General features: G+C 37.6%; 1 protein-coding gene across 1 annotated transcript in view; it reads right to left on the bottom strand.

The window, feature by feature from the left end:
* Positions 1 to 486: 486 nt before the first annotated feature.
* The window catches only part of Pank1 (pantothenate kinase 1), a 66,010-nt gene continuing 51,152 nt past the window's right edge, over positions 487 to 15,344 (bottom strand). Inside the window, exons 4-7 of the mRNA XM_034637070.2 lie at positions 14,091 to 14,267; positions 13,478 to 13,601; positions 8,443 to 8,568; positions 487 to 1,943 (exon numbers count right to left, since the gene is read on the bottom strand). Of these exons, the coding sequence (XP_034492961.1) occupies positions 1,884 to 1,943; positions 8,443 to 8,568; positions 13,478 to 13,601; positions 14,091 to 14,267 (487 nt within the window). The 3' untranslated portion in view covers positions 487 to 1,883. The remainder of the gene's footprint in view (positions 1,944 to 8,442; positions 8,569 to 13,477; positions 13,602 to 14,090; positions 14,268 to 15,344) is intronic.

The raw sequence follows: 15,344 nt of genomic DNA, 5'->3' as shown, positions 1-15,344 counted from the left end.
TGTTCCTGGGGTCAGCACCCAGTGCCCAAAACAAAACCAAAGTACATAGAGTCACACTAACTTGCCCTGATTTCCTTTGTAGAACCATGATCTGCAGATCCAAGGTCTGCTGTTTCCTGATAAGAGACCATGAAAGGCACTAATTTTAGATAATATCATTTTCAAGAATACCCACTCTTAGTTGCTTGAATTTTTGTAAGCCAGGCAAGAGCTGATAAAATGTATTTGTGATGAGCAAATTACAAACTCCTTTGGAATTACTGAATACAGCAGAAATAGTTTGGCATTAAGGAGTCAGTCAAGGAGTCAGTCGTATAAGGGGCTACAGCTTCAACTAAAGACACTTTTGGATCTTACCACACTCATTAAAGCCTCAAATTATGAAATGTAGAGCAAAAAAGTACAACACAGACTCATTTTACAGTACAAAGCAGATAATATGAATATGAAGATTAAGAATTGAAAATAACATATACACTAAAAACATCACAACAGAAATGGGTTTTATTTTAACCAGACAAGTGAATTTTTCAATTAGCATCAACTTCCTCAAGATTTGAAGATATCAAAATTAAAGGTGGCGCTCAAAGGTAGAAAAGGGAACATTATCATGGAGCAACTGCACTGCTCTTCAAAAATCCCTTTCATCGACAGGCTCGACCAAAAAGATCATAAGATCTCATGTGTTCTATGTACAAGACCCTCACTTGAAAGTTACCCATCAGTCTTAAAGGAATCTCTCAAAAAAGAAAAAAAAATATAGAGAGATCAGTATTATAAATTATTTTTTAATTTTAGAAACTGGGGTGAAAGTACAGTTTTCAGTTTAAAATATTAAAAATGAAAAAAATTAACATTATTATTTAAGATGTCTTGTTACAAAGCATCTAGGTACATAAACATACAAAACAGTTATTACTACCTGACATTCAATGCATGACTTCCCCTTCATGTGACAGTTCATCTGCTGGGAAGCTTTTCCCAATAAGTTCCAAACTTCATGCACAAGAATTACATGGATGAAGGCATTTCATCATAGGATAATTCAATTTAATAAAACACAGCAAAAAATAAATCCAGCGAATCACTATATTTATAAGGGATAAGATAAAATTGCATATCATTTTCAACTTTTGTCAGACTCATTAAATTCATTAACACATTTAAAGTCTTCTCCTCATGGGCACTTTTGAGAGCTTTGGATTGTGTGTTTTAACTTTGTATTGAGTTGGTCAGCACCTTGATTGATATGAACAATTACATTAAAGATAGATTGTGGGTAGGAGAGAGGGAGATCAGAGGATAACAAAAACAGGGGGAGGGACTCATGTTTTTCATAAGACATTCAAACAGAAAGGACCAAAAAAAAAAAAAAAAAAAAGCATACAAACAAAAAAAGTGTTCACAGTAAAACATGTCAGATTTGTAGTTTCATTTGAAACCAACAGCAAATCATGAAACGTCATGAAAAATATAAGTAAAGGTAAAATCTCCTAGAGTAATTACTAAATGAAGTTAAAATTACCACACCGATCAGTAAACCCCAGAAGAAAAATGAATAGCGCTTACATTTCAGGTCCTTCTAGACACCATACAATTTTTCAAAGTTAATGCATAAAATTGGTGGGTTTGGCCACACTGCACAAATTATTTTTTTAAAAAAAATACAGTATACAGAAAAAACTCTTATATTTCCCATTTTAAATCATAAGCTCAAAACCTAAGAGTCAAAGATCAGCTAGAAGAATTTTAGATTATTTACAAATCCAGCAGGTTCCTCTGCCATAATGGCTTGGCTTCCATCCACAGCGATTTTCTCCTTCTCCAGCAGTACCTTTCAGCTCTCTGTCCTCACAGGAGGCTGTTCCCTCTACTGCTCATTTCTACTGGTCATCGGTCATTTTGAACAGTTCCAACAATGCCCCAACAGCTCCAAAATAACCCTACAAAAATAAAGGAAAACTTCTGTAGGAATGTCTTGGAACCTTAGCCAAAGACCTCTTATTTTTCATAATTCTAGAAATGGTGCCCCTTATAGGAAAGAGAAAATTTTAAAACTGAATTCTTAAGCTGGAGATATAGCTCAGTGATAGATAGTGTGTCTAGCATGTGTAAGGCCATGGGTTCAATCCCCAGTACAGCAAAACGAACAAACATACATGGTGGAATAACAACAGCAACAACAATACATTTATTTGAATGACTACTTGCTTATATATATATATGTACTATACAGGTTAAATATATAAAGTGTTTAGAAAGATATCTGGCACAAGTTATGTGCTAAGTGCTGGATACTTCTAGTATTATAGCTGTATTTCATTTTAACCTTTGCCATGGCAAAATCTACATTATTATTTCAGATGAGAAAAGAAAGGTAATAAATTACCCTGTCAGGGTTATGTGACTTGAGGAAGGGCTCAACACCCACGTTTATCTGACATCAAATCTGTATCTCATGGAAGAAAACCCTAAATTTCCCTCAGAAAATTTGAGGAAGGCCCTTAAGTCAGCGGCAGCCTCATTTTGCCCATCTGTAAAACGTAAGCCCAAGCTCTGTGAAGATGAAAAGAAACTAAAAACACATTTTAGCAACTTTCATTTTAGCCTATTGAGCTGCTATATATAAAAGTCCCAAAGACAGGGTAGTTCAGAAACAATTGCAATTTATTTCTTAAGACTTCTGGAAGCTGGGAAGTCCATGATCAAGATGTCTGGCAAAATCAAAATCCCAACGGCATTTCTTGTAGAAATAGAGAAAGCAATCATGAAATTCATATGGAAAAATAAAAGACCCAGAATAGCAAAAACAATGCTAAGCAGGAAGTGTGAATCAGGCGGTATAGCGATACCAGACTTCAAACTATACTACAGAGCAATAGTAACAAAAACAGCATGGTTCTGGTACCAAAACAGGCGGGTGGACCAATGGTACAGAATAGAGGACACAGAAACCAATCCACAAAACTACAACTATCTTATATTTGATAAAGGGGCTAAAAGTATGCAATGGAGGAAGGATAGCATCTTCAACAAATGGTGCTGGGAAAACTGGAAATCCATATGCAACAAAATGAAACTGAATCCCTTTCTCTCGCCATGCACAAAAGTTAATTCAAAATGGATCAAGGAGCTTGATATCAAATCAGAGACACGGCGTCTGATAGAAGAAAAAGTTGGCTACGATCTACATACTGTGGGGTCGGGCTCCAAATTCCTCAATAGGACACCCATAGCACAAAAGTTAATAACTAGAATCAACAAATGGGACTTACTCAAACTAAAAAGTTTTTTCTCAGCTAAAGAAACAATAAGAGAGGTAAATAGGGAGCCTACACCCTGGGAACAAATCTTTACTCCTCACACTTCAGATAGAGCCCTAATATCCAGAGTATACAAAGAACTCCAAAAATTAGACAATAAGAGAACAAACAACCCAATCAACAAATGGGCCAAGGACCTGAACAGACACTTCTCAGAGGAGGACATACAATCAATCAACAAGTACATGAAAAAATGCTCACCATCTCTAGCAGTCAGAGAAATGCAAATCAAAACCACCCTAAGATACCATCTCACTCCAGTAAGATTGGCAGCCATTAGGAAGTCAAACAACAACAAGTGCTGGCGAGGATGTGGGGAAAAGGGTACACTTGTACATTGCTGGTGGGACTGCAAATTGGTGCAGCCAATTTGGAAAGCAGTATGGAGATTTCTTGGAAAGCTGGGAATGGAGCCACCATTTGACCCAGCTATTCCCCTTCTTGGTCTATTCCCTAAAGACCTAAAAAGAGCATGCTACAGGGACACTGCTACATCGATGTTCATAGCAGCTCAATTCACAATAGCAAGACTGTGGAACCAACCCAGATGCCCTTCAATAGACGAATGGATTAAAAAAATGTGGCATTTATACACAATGGAGTATTACTCTGCATTAAAAAATGACAAAATCATAGAATTTGCAGGGAAATGGATGGCATTAGAGCAGATTATGCTAAGTGAAGCTAGCCAATCCCTAAAAAACAAATGCCAAATGTCTTCTTTGATATAAGGAGAGTAACTAAGAACAGAGTAGGGACGAAGAGCATGAGAAGAAGATTAACATTAAACAGAGATGAGAGGTGGGAGGGAAAGGGAGAGAAAAGGGAAATTGCATGGAAATGGAAGGAGACCCTCAGGGTTATACAAAAGAACATACAAGAGGAAATGAGGGGAAAGGGAAAAATAATACAAGGGGGAGAAATGAAGGACAGTAGAGGGGGTAGAGAGAGAAGAGGGGAGGGGAGGGGAGGGGAGGGGGGATCGTAGAGGATAGGAAAGGCAGCAGAATACAACAGACACTAGTATGGCAATATGTAAATCAATGGATGTGTATTTGATGTGATTTTGCAATCTGTATATGGGCTAAAAATGGGAGTTCATAACCCACTTGAAGCAAAGTGTGAAATATTATATATCAAGAACTGTGTAATGTTTTGAACAACCAACAATAAAAAAAAAAAAAAAAAGATGTCTGGCGAGGGCCAGTTCTTCATAGACTGCTGTCTTTCTCATTGTAACCTCACATGGCCAAAGGTTGCAAGGCAGCTCTCTTGGGCCTTTCTTATAAGGATGCTAATCCTATTCATGAGAGCTCAACCCTTATGATCTAACCATTCTCCAAGGCCTACCTCCTAATACCATCCTCTGGAAGATTAGTGTTTTAACAGGTGAATTCGGTTTTTAGGGACAACACACAAATATTCAGTTTGGGTTGTTTTACAAAAATCTGGAGACTTCACCCTCTGGCATTTACCAGACTCTGCATTTACTGCTGAGATAGGTGCAAAGGTATCAGGACATGTCAGGGCCTTTGCTGCTGCTGCTTCCAGCTAAGTTTGATTGAGGCCTCACTAGGCACTAGAAATTATTCTAAGCATGTGAGGTGGATGTACTCATTCAATCATCACAGTAACTCTATGAGACAAATATTATTGTTTCATTTTGCAAATGTTAAAACAGAGGGAGAGATATCATAATCTAAGATCTCACAGTCAATAAAAGTTGTGCTCTGAACTGCTAGCTATACTACTTAAAGGATGTTCTACCATAACATTAGTTGAATGAAAGAGAAATTGAGTGAGTAAGGTCTCCTAACAGCAGGGCAAGAGACTAGAAAGCCACCAACTAAATCAGAGTCTCCCAAAAGTTGTCCCTCCATAATAGTTTCTGGTAAGGCTTGTCTAATCCAGAGTGAACTTAAGAATGTAGAAATTTTTCTAAGGAACACTTTTAAGCAGTTCACTAGCTGGAGAGTCTGAGTTATGATAAATGGTAATAAATCAAATCCACCATCCACAATGGTTTAGGATGGTTCAATGATACTGGTGACTGACTACATGAATTGAATGACTACTATAGAATTGAATTTTCCTAAAACGTTGGATCTGTTTTCTATCTTGCCACCAACTACCCGTTTGACCTTGGAGATGACTTCTTGTCCCTGCCAGCTTCTATGTCTTGTTCTCTACATTAAGGCAAGAAGATCTGGACATAAAGTTGCCGAATAAAGTACAGTTAAATGCCAGATAAAATAATCAAGCATCCTGCATTTTTTTAGGGCTAAATACGGCAACTGTATTAGAGCAGAACAGTAGTTTTCTTTATTTTCCTTTAAATTATGTTTTTTAAAAGCTGTGATGCTCCTCTATTTTTCAAACAAAACCTTACATCATGAAAACTTCATAAATAAGCAGAATCATAGAGTTGTTCTCTTTGGGGGGATGAAGGAATGAAGGTTCTGGGATCTTATTCTCCTTCAACCAAAACAAGCTACATAACTGGGTTTTAATCCTGCTGGAAGAAAGAAAGAAGGAAGGAAGGAAAGGACTTTCAGTATTAATTTCTATCATGGGAACCTATTTATATTTAAGTTCTTACTGTTGTATATACATTAAGAAAACAAAATATGGATGTAAAGATCTCTAAATAACTTCTAAATTTACCAGTAGCTTCTCAAATAAATAATTCAGTTTGGAAGATAAGAAAATGCCATTCATTACAACTGAAATTTACAATACTAGTTCTCAATATTTTTCTGCAGCAATATGCACAAGAGATTAGGTACTGCTTGTGATGAATACTAGCTCTATACAGCACTGGTTTTTAAAGGGGGATAGAACCAATGGGGAAAAGAAAAGAGGGCCCCCCACTTGATCTATGTTATGTAGACATGCCCTTATCAAAGATGCCTTGTATTAACTGGTGCTGTTTCTCATGTTAACAAGGTCACTATCATCCAGATGTGCTCACCTCTCAAGGCTGGTAGGCTCCTCTTAGTAGCCCAAGAATATCTGTTCTCACCAGTGAAGCTGCTTACTTGCCAAGAATCAGCTGTGTTTATCTCACAGTTGTTTTTAAGAGTTTCATTGTTTAGGTAACAATCTAATTATGACCATATAAACCAATAAAGTGCAAAATGATGATCAGTTTTATGAAAATTCAGCAAAGCTGAAAAAGGTAGTCACAAGCCATTGCTCTTTACTTAGGCGGATGCCACAACATGAAAGAGGAAAAAAACTAGAAGGATTCTACAACTTAACTGCTCCATAAGTATCTTTCTTGATCCACTTAAAAGAAACAAACTGAAAATCCAAGAAGTTACATACTTACAGAAAACAGTAGTGCCCTAATCACATAAACCATTCTCAAAAATGGAATTTTGGTCCTACACTGAAAGACTGGTAAGTAGATACACATTTATGCATTTTAAAATTAAAATAAAATGATTAGAGTAGGGAGATGCTTTTTTAAATGATAACCTATTTTAACTGACTTTAAAGTTTTTTTAAAACTGGGCATGTTAGTGCACACCTGTAATCCCAGCAACTTTGGAGATCGAAGCAGGAGGATCACAAGTTCTAGGTCAGTCTTGGCAACTTATTGAGCTCCTGTCTCAAAAGTGAAAAGGGCTATAGATGGAGCTCAGTGGTAGAGGGCCCCTGGCCCCAATCCCCACAATAATATAAATAAATAAGTAAGTAAATAAATAAATAAATAAATTTTATCAGTGATTGACAATTAGTAATTATATATATTTATGGGGTACAAAAGTGATATTATGACTTTTCAATTCAATGGGATGATTAAATCAAACTAACCAACATATCTGTTACCTCAAATACTTAGCCATTTTTTTTTGCAGTGAGAATATCTGAAATTTAGTCTCAAGACAATTTTGAAATACACAGTACACTGTTCACCACACTGTGCAGCAGATCTCAAAAAAGACTTACTTCTCCTATCTGATTTTGTACCCTATGACCATCATTTCCTCATTCTTGCCAACTCCCAGCCTCTGTAACCACCATTCTGCTTTCATGAGTTCAGTTCTTTAAGATTCTACCCATGCCAGGTGTGGTGGCACCCGCCTATAATCCCAGCCACTCAGGAGGTTGAAGCAGGAGGATCTTAAGTTCAAGGCCTGCCTCAGCAACTTAGCAAGGGCTTTAGCAACTAAATGAGACACCTTCTATAAATAAAATATAAAAAGGGGCTGGGAATGTGGCTCAGTGGTTAAGCACCCCTGGGTTCAATCCTTGTACCAAAAAAAGAAAAAAAGAAGAAGAAGAAAGAAAAAGATTCCACATGTAAGTGAGAACATGTGACATTTATTTTTCTGAGTTTGACCTATTTCATTTAGCATCTTGTTCTCCAATTTTATTCATGTTGTCACAAATGACAGAATTTCTTTTGTTTTTAAGGCTGAATAGTATTCCATTAGATATCATATTTTCTTTATCCATTCATGTGTTGCTGATGATGAACACTTAGATTGATTTCATTTCTTAGTTATTGTGAATAATCTGTAATAAACGTTGGCAGGTAGACAACTTTTCAATATCCTGATTTCAAATCTCTTTGGGTAAATACCCAGAAGCGGGATTGCTAAGTCCTAGGGTAGTTTCTGAGAAACATCCACAGTTTTCCACAATGGTTATATTAATCTACTTTTCCAGTGGCTTTTTTTTTTTTTTTTTTTTTAATTAACCAACTACCAGTCCTAATTATTAGATAAAAAGCTTCCATTTTCTGGCAAGCCTGCATAGTGACACATGCCTGGAACCCCAGCAACTCGGGAGCCTGAGACAAAAGGACCACGAATTTGAGGCCAACTTCAGCAATTTAGCAAGACTCACAATTTACAGAGACCCTGTCTCAAAGTGAAAAATAAAAAAGACTCGGAATGCAGCTCAGTGGTGAAGAGCCTCTGAGTTCAATCCTCAGCATCCTATCCCCTGCCCCCAAACTTTCTGTAGCTCTTTGTTATCCTTTGCATAAATGCAAAGTTTAAATTGGCAACATTCCTACTTGACCAGTTATAAAATGAAGAGACCCACTCATATGTTAGTCAACCTACACTCCATGTAGAACAATTCAGTCTGTGGAAGCTCAACCCACCTCATGTTCCAAAAACAGAGCCTTCAGTTGTCCTTTGGACCAAAAATCCATGGCATATGCTAGCAGCTTCATGGAGACCATATTGATTCTGAGAAAATTCCCAACAAACACAACTCTGTCAATATTCTGGAAAAAAAAATTGAAGACAAACAATTGAACCATGGCAGAAAAATACCATCAGCAAAGATCCCAATGTTCTGTATGTCGTTGTACAGAAGCTTGCACAGTGAACCATTTTGGTATCTCCAAAATGAAGCTGAGCAAACCTCACAGTGCACTCCGGAAGGATAGGAGGGGGAGATTTTAGTTGGATAAAGCAGAAACTGACATCAGGGTTGTTTGCAAGTGTTGTTAGATTGTGTTGGGTCTAACATGTGGTTCAGCTCCATATAATTAATATATATCATCATAACTGAAGTTCAAGTTTAGCTAAATTTTCTTGTGCATTTCTTAATTTCCTAAACTTCCAAGTATAAAATATAATTACAACCAACTCACAGAAGAAACGGCTATGGCATGGTAGATTCATCAAATGACTTTTGCTGTTTACTCTAGGCTGAACACTGGGGATATAAGAAGGACACAACACTCCATCTCTGCCCTCAGGATGTGTGGTGGTGGAATATCCTGTTTGGTCCACGTATGGGTTAAAACATGGTAACAAAAACTCCATTTATGGGGCTGGGGTCATGGCTCAGTGGTAGAGTGCTCGTCTAGTGTGTGTCAGAAACTGGGTTCGACACTTAGCACCCCATATAAACAAATGAATTAAATAAAGGTCCATTGACAACCAAAAAATATTTTTAAAAAACTCCATTTGTATTTTTTGTTATCATGGATATAGATTTGCATTCTAAACACACACTTAAGAATATTCCTTTCCTCTCCTGTCCATGCAGACATGCTTCAAATCCTGCAAGCTTCCCCTCCAGCTGTACTAGCAGCCCTTCCTACTTTCCCAGGTACTTCTTAAGCTTAAGACTGAGCCCAGCCTGTCTGCATGCAGAGGCTGCTCACCACTCACTCAGAAGAGTGCCAGTTGCTAGGACCACTTACATCAAAAGCAAGAGTCTTTGAAAGTGCCATTATTTTCTGCTCAGTCTATCAGGAGTAATCAAGGTCTGGGAGCATCGCCTTTTAACTGTCTTAAGTTTTAGCAATGCACATTTATGAAGCCATTAGCCACTGGAAATTTCCTATGGGTAGAGGGGTCAGGTAATTTTAATAAGTTTTTATTAAAAATAGAACTGTAGTCACAAACTATCCAGACTAAGAAGTGGAAAGGAAGACTCAAAGTAAGAAACTCAGTTTAAAAAAGAATTTGATTAAATTTAGAGCTCAAGGTAGGACTTGCTCAAAGTTGAGTACTGCATTACTCTGGGAGAAGCCAGAAGGAGTAGAAGTAGCATTAAAAGCTGATGAGAGGGCTGGGGTTGTGGCTCAGTGGCAGAGCTCTTGCCTAGTGTGCGTAAGGAACTGGGTTTGATTCTCAGCACCACGTAAGTAAATAAATAAAATAAAGGTCCATCAACAACTAAAAAAAAAAAAAAAAAAAAGCTGATGAGAGGGGCTGGGGTTGTGGCTCAGTGGCACAGCGCTTGCCTAGCACATATGAGGCACTGGGTTTGCTCATCAGCACCTCATAAAAATAAATAAATAAAATAAAGGTACTGTGTTCATCTACAACAACAACAACAACAAAAACCTGATGAGCACCAGGTGTGGTGGTGTATACCGGTAAGTCCAGCTACTTTTGGGGGTAAGGCAGGAGGATCACATGCTCAAGGCCAGTCTAGGCAATTTAGCAATACCTTATCTTAAAAAATAAAAAGAGTTGGGGATATAGCTCGGTGGAGTGCCCTTGGGTTCAATCCCCAGTATTTACAAAAAACAAAAACAAAACAAAACTGAGAAGCATTCCATGTTTCAAATATATTTCAGGTGATTAAAAGTTGCAAATGTCTGGGCTGTGGTTGTGGCTCAGTGGTACAGTGTTTCCCTAGCATGTGTGAGGCACTGGGTTCGATTTTTAGCACTACCTAAAAATCAACAAGTAAAATAAAGTATTGTGCCCAACTACAACAACAACAACAAAAAATTTAAAAAGATTTTTTTTAAAAGGAAAAAAATAAAGACATTAGAAGAAAGAATAAATTCTTTCTAGAAATAATATCGAAGTACAAGGGGTATAATACTAAGAATTCATTGAAAATTGATATATTTACTTTAAAATTTTTAAACACTTAATTCAGAGGAAAAACATCATCTCAAGCAAATCCAAATGGAAAGCAATAAATAGCAAAAATTTTAAGTACATGTCAAATAAAATGTATTTTTATCAAATAAAGAGGTCCTATGAACGAATAAGAAAAAAAACAACAATGTAATATAGAAATGGGTAAAGAAGCTTATACTTTTATGCTCTGCTTGGTGGGAATATAAATTAAAATCACTTTTATTAAGGGCACTTTGTAATATCTGTCAAAATTATAGTGAACATATCCTTTGACTCAGCAATTTCCCTTCTGGGAGTTTATCTGCCAGATATATTGACATATATGCAAAACGTGTGTGTATACAAATATGTGTGTATTCATAAATAAATACAGTGCAGGCTTTTCAGAGACTAGAAATAAAACAAATATCACTAGAAAAGTGACCAAATCAATAACTGCATATCAATATGTTAGGATGCTGTATAGTCATTAAAAATGAAAGTTTAAAATATATTGATATGAACAATCTCAAGATAGGTTATGTAAAAAAGCAAGAGGCAATATTTTCAGAGATCCACACTGAAGTACAGATAGACTGATACAATGGTTAGAATTTGCTTTCTGATATTCTAGCAAAAAAAAAAAAAAAAAAGAGAGAGAGAGAGAGAAGGAATTGAGAGGAGTAGAAGGAGAAAGAAAGAAAAATACATAAAGCATTGTGACAAAGTCCTGATAACTGCTGAGTCTGAGCTGTTGGACATGTGGAGGTTCTCTGAACTAGTCTCTTTATGCATGTTTACTAATTTTCATAATAAAAAGCTGAGAAATTAGGCAAGATGTAGAATACTATATAGAAAGTGAATTAATTGTATGGAATGTGATTATATCTTAGCAAAGCTGTTATTTTAAAAAAGAAGGTTATGTAGAGTTTGCTACCTTTGGAAGTATATATTTATTCAAAAACAAACAAAAACTAAAACAAAGGGCTGCCTCTATCTAGTGAGGTTCCTATTGAGTGATAGGGTAGAAATGGTAACTCACTTCCTTGTATGTTTATTCTGCTGTCTTATAAACACAAAATGCAGATGTTTATATTATCTATTCAAAAACAGAAATATGAAAGTTTAAAGTGGATGGAAAAGTATTTCACAGCATTCCAATCATCACAACAAAAACGTAAACATGGTGCCCCCATCCATGCAATGGCTGGAGTCAAGGATTCTCAAGTCAGTGAATCTAGAGAGCAAGACAAGGACAGAAGACTTAGTTACTGTGCTCACAGGGCAGTGGAACAATGCCGGTCACTGGTGTGTCCCCTGGGAACCAGCACTGAATGAACACCCTCTAATGGAGCCTTGGCCCCTAGGTAATGGTCAAGTGCCTTCATTCATTAAACTCCAACAGAAACATCCAGTTACTCAAACCAGTATACAACATGACTACATTTTCATGTAGTGAAAAATAAAATCTGTTTTCCTCCCTAAAGGGATTATGATACCTGTGAAGAGACCTGCTGGCTCACTTCAGCCAGAAGTGCAAGGCAGAGGCCGCTCCATGGCAAGTAGGGGAAAGGGCAGCTATTGCTCTATGTGGCAAGGGACATAACTGTGTACCTGACCTTCCAGAGCCTGTGAGTACTGCGAGCTACACACATATTAGTCGTGGGGCTTGTTTGGCTACTTGGATAAACACCCTTTCTAGGTTAATGCCAAAAAAATAACCTCTCTGTTACAATGAATCTCATGACCAAAGTGGACTTCAAAAGGGCATATCTCTGGAATACACTTTTATCTAATTATCAGCCTCCCACTTAATCCCCAAACTGAGGACTTCCAAAAAGTTATGACCTTGACCCATAAGTCAGCAAAATATGCTAGGAATGTTGTAAAGAAGGTGTCTCTTTTGTAATCCCAAAGCTCAAAGGCAAGGTTACCACCCACCCATAACAAAGAATGCCTCATATCCTGACGTTCCACTATTCAACAGGGAGGGGCCAGGAAGGGTTTCGAAGTATCTGTATTATTCTATTTCTTGATCTGGGTTGTGGCTATACAAGTTGTGTGTCTGTGAGAAAGTTCATCGAGCTGTACACTTAGAATTTGTGCCCTCTTCTGTGAGTATGTCATATAATTACATACAAACTCCGTTACTGATTTACTGTTACTATTTCTCCTATTACCTGTTCCACACCCCAACTTCTTTTTCTTGTCTTCCTGACAGACCTCGGTGAAAGAGAGAGTTGTTCTACTTTACAAATCTTGTATTTCAGAAAAGGGTTCCATTTTGCAGTGTTTCAAGACAATGTTAGTAAAGCTTTGTCTGTCACCAGCTCCACCCCTTCTTATGCCTGGGGCTCTGGCTAACCTCCACTGTAGCAAGCTCTCTGTGCTTTGATAGCCCTGTACAATGCTGCTTGAACTCCATGCCACAAGGCAACACTGTAAAGAAGCTGAAAGCAAAGAGAATATCGGACATTGCAAGTGGAAGCATTTTATCTGCAATTATTTGCAAGGATGCCCAAAGCTTTCGCTCACATTTCAATGAACACAGGGCCAAAATGATGGTTAGAGAGGCTGCGACATGGGTTGGAATTTTACCATGTTTCCACAGTTTGATGGTTTACCATTTGTCAGCTTGTGTCTGCTTAAAAATATAACACATACTCTTCCCCCTCCCCCAACACACACACCTCCTATTCTCTAAGGTGTAACTATATAATAAAAAGCAGATTTCCCAAGGATCTGCAGTTTCTTAAGAGTCAACAGTTATCACACTATGATAAGTAAAAACACATGGCTTTCCCCAGGTTAAGGCTTTACCTCATTCAGTGCACACATCCGAGCAATGGAGCCAATGTTGTTGGTGATGGTGACCAAGGTGGCCCGGGCGAGGTCTTCCTTGCTGATGGAATCTCGCTTTTCTTTACTCATCATGTTGCCAAAGCTATGTTGGAAATATTAGTGAGAGCGTTCAAAATCATCCTCAGGCAGGATCTGTGCTTCCACCAAGGCACTGTGGAAGGCTCTATGAATCTCTGTTCAAGCTCAATTTACCTGATTTTGCTATCATGGTTTACAAGCAGACAAGATTACAGTATGAATGGCTGGTTGCCCCTTTCTTAATAGGGACAAAGTTGAATGGCTATAATGTAGGGAAATTTTTTAATACCTCTAGATATCTGGACAAGAATGGAACAGAGATAACTGTTGCAGTTTTCCAGAACCTTCTTTCAAAGTTGCCTTATTTTAAGCACAAGCATCAAGGGCTAAACATCTCAGTGTTCATTAAGGACAGGAAATCAAGTGTGAGAACTGATATGATTGATATTTGCACCAGGCTGGTGGGCTGACATTTGAAAAAATAAATGAATGGCCAGGGTGGAGAGGCTGCCTCATGTATAGTCACTACTGCTCCTAGCTACTTAGTCTCTACCTTGATGCTACAGCAGATCCTTGAAGGCCAAATCGTTCATAGTCTCCTCCGTAAATGTCCTTCACCAGCTTATCAACATTGGTGCTGTCGCCTTTAGCTGCCATTTCCAGAGCTTCTTCAAAGGTCTCACAACCAGTCAGCAAGCAACATAGGCCTAGGAATGTTCCACCTCCAAGACTGAAGGAACAATAAGGTTTATTTTTAAATTTTACTTGAAGTTATGCCCATCCGAGTCCCCAACTACATCAAGACTATTAATATGGGTTAAGAAAAACAGAAGAAAAGCAAAGGGGCACTTTATTTGAAAACAAAAGGGCATTTAAAGAACTAGAGTACAAAAGAACTCTTGTAGATTGGGTCAGAAAAGAGGGCAGAGGCTAACATTAAACATAAGGGAAAACTTGCCCCTAAATTTGCGAACAAAACTAGAGAAAGACTCTCACTGATTTCTGTTGTGAGACCTTCAACCAGCCACTAACCTAAGCTCTTCATTCAGTCTTTCCACCTGTGAAATGGAACCTCTTCTAATTGGGTGGTCTGAAAGCAACAAATAACTGATATTTTAAAACCATATGAAGCTGAGTACAAACATTTTGAAAGAGAAATAGTGAATATATAATTCCCAACTAACTATGGAACTAAACTCTCGAATGACAAAACCGACCTAGGACTCAGCAGGAGCCATCAGCCTGAAGGCTCTCTTTCACCTGACATTGCTTCCCTAGCAAAGAAAATCTCATTCCACCTTCTTAGATCTATAGATCTATCTGATATTAAAGTTGTTTTCCCTGGTAGACTTTGGATATTTGGTTACTGATATTTTACTTATTACCCAAGGCTAAAAACCAGTCACAAAGGTCACAAAATCATTCCAATGCTTCAATTATGTTTTGAAAACTTTCAATCATTTGGGGAAACACTCCTCTAAGATAGTCTTTTTAGACAAAATTAGACACTAATTATAGTAGGAGAGGACAAACTCAAATGTGCATTAATATCAAAGTTACCTCCTGGAAAGAAAAGCAGATTCTGGGTAAAGCTACCATCAGGGAACTCCTAGCAGGAAAAGGAGTTCGTTTCTAAATGGTTAAGTCTAAGTTTTACTCTTCATTTATTATGTGAAAAAATAAACACGAGAGAGCTGCTTATATCAATTGGTTCAGAATCCCCCTCAAAGCCACTAGCTCTGGGAACCCAATTTATATTTTTGCACTAGCTTTTAATTCTAAGGAAAAAAATAAGTTAGCATTAAAG

This window comes from Marmota flaviventris, chromosome 4 (genome assembly GCF_047511675.1).
Source record: "Marmota flaviventris isolate mMarFla1 chromosome 4, mMarFla1.hap1, whole genome shotgun sequence".
Lineage (NCBI taxonomy): Eukaryota > Metazoa > Chordata > Mammalia > Rodentia > Sciuridae > Marmota > Marmota flaviventris.
The sequence above is the reverse complement of the archived record's forward strand: the minus strand, read 5'-3'. Positions and strand labels throughout refer to the sequence as shown.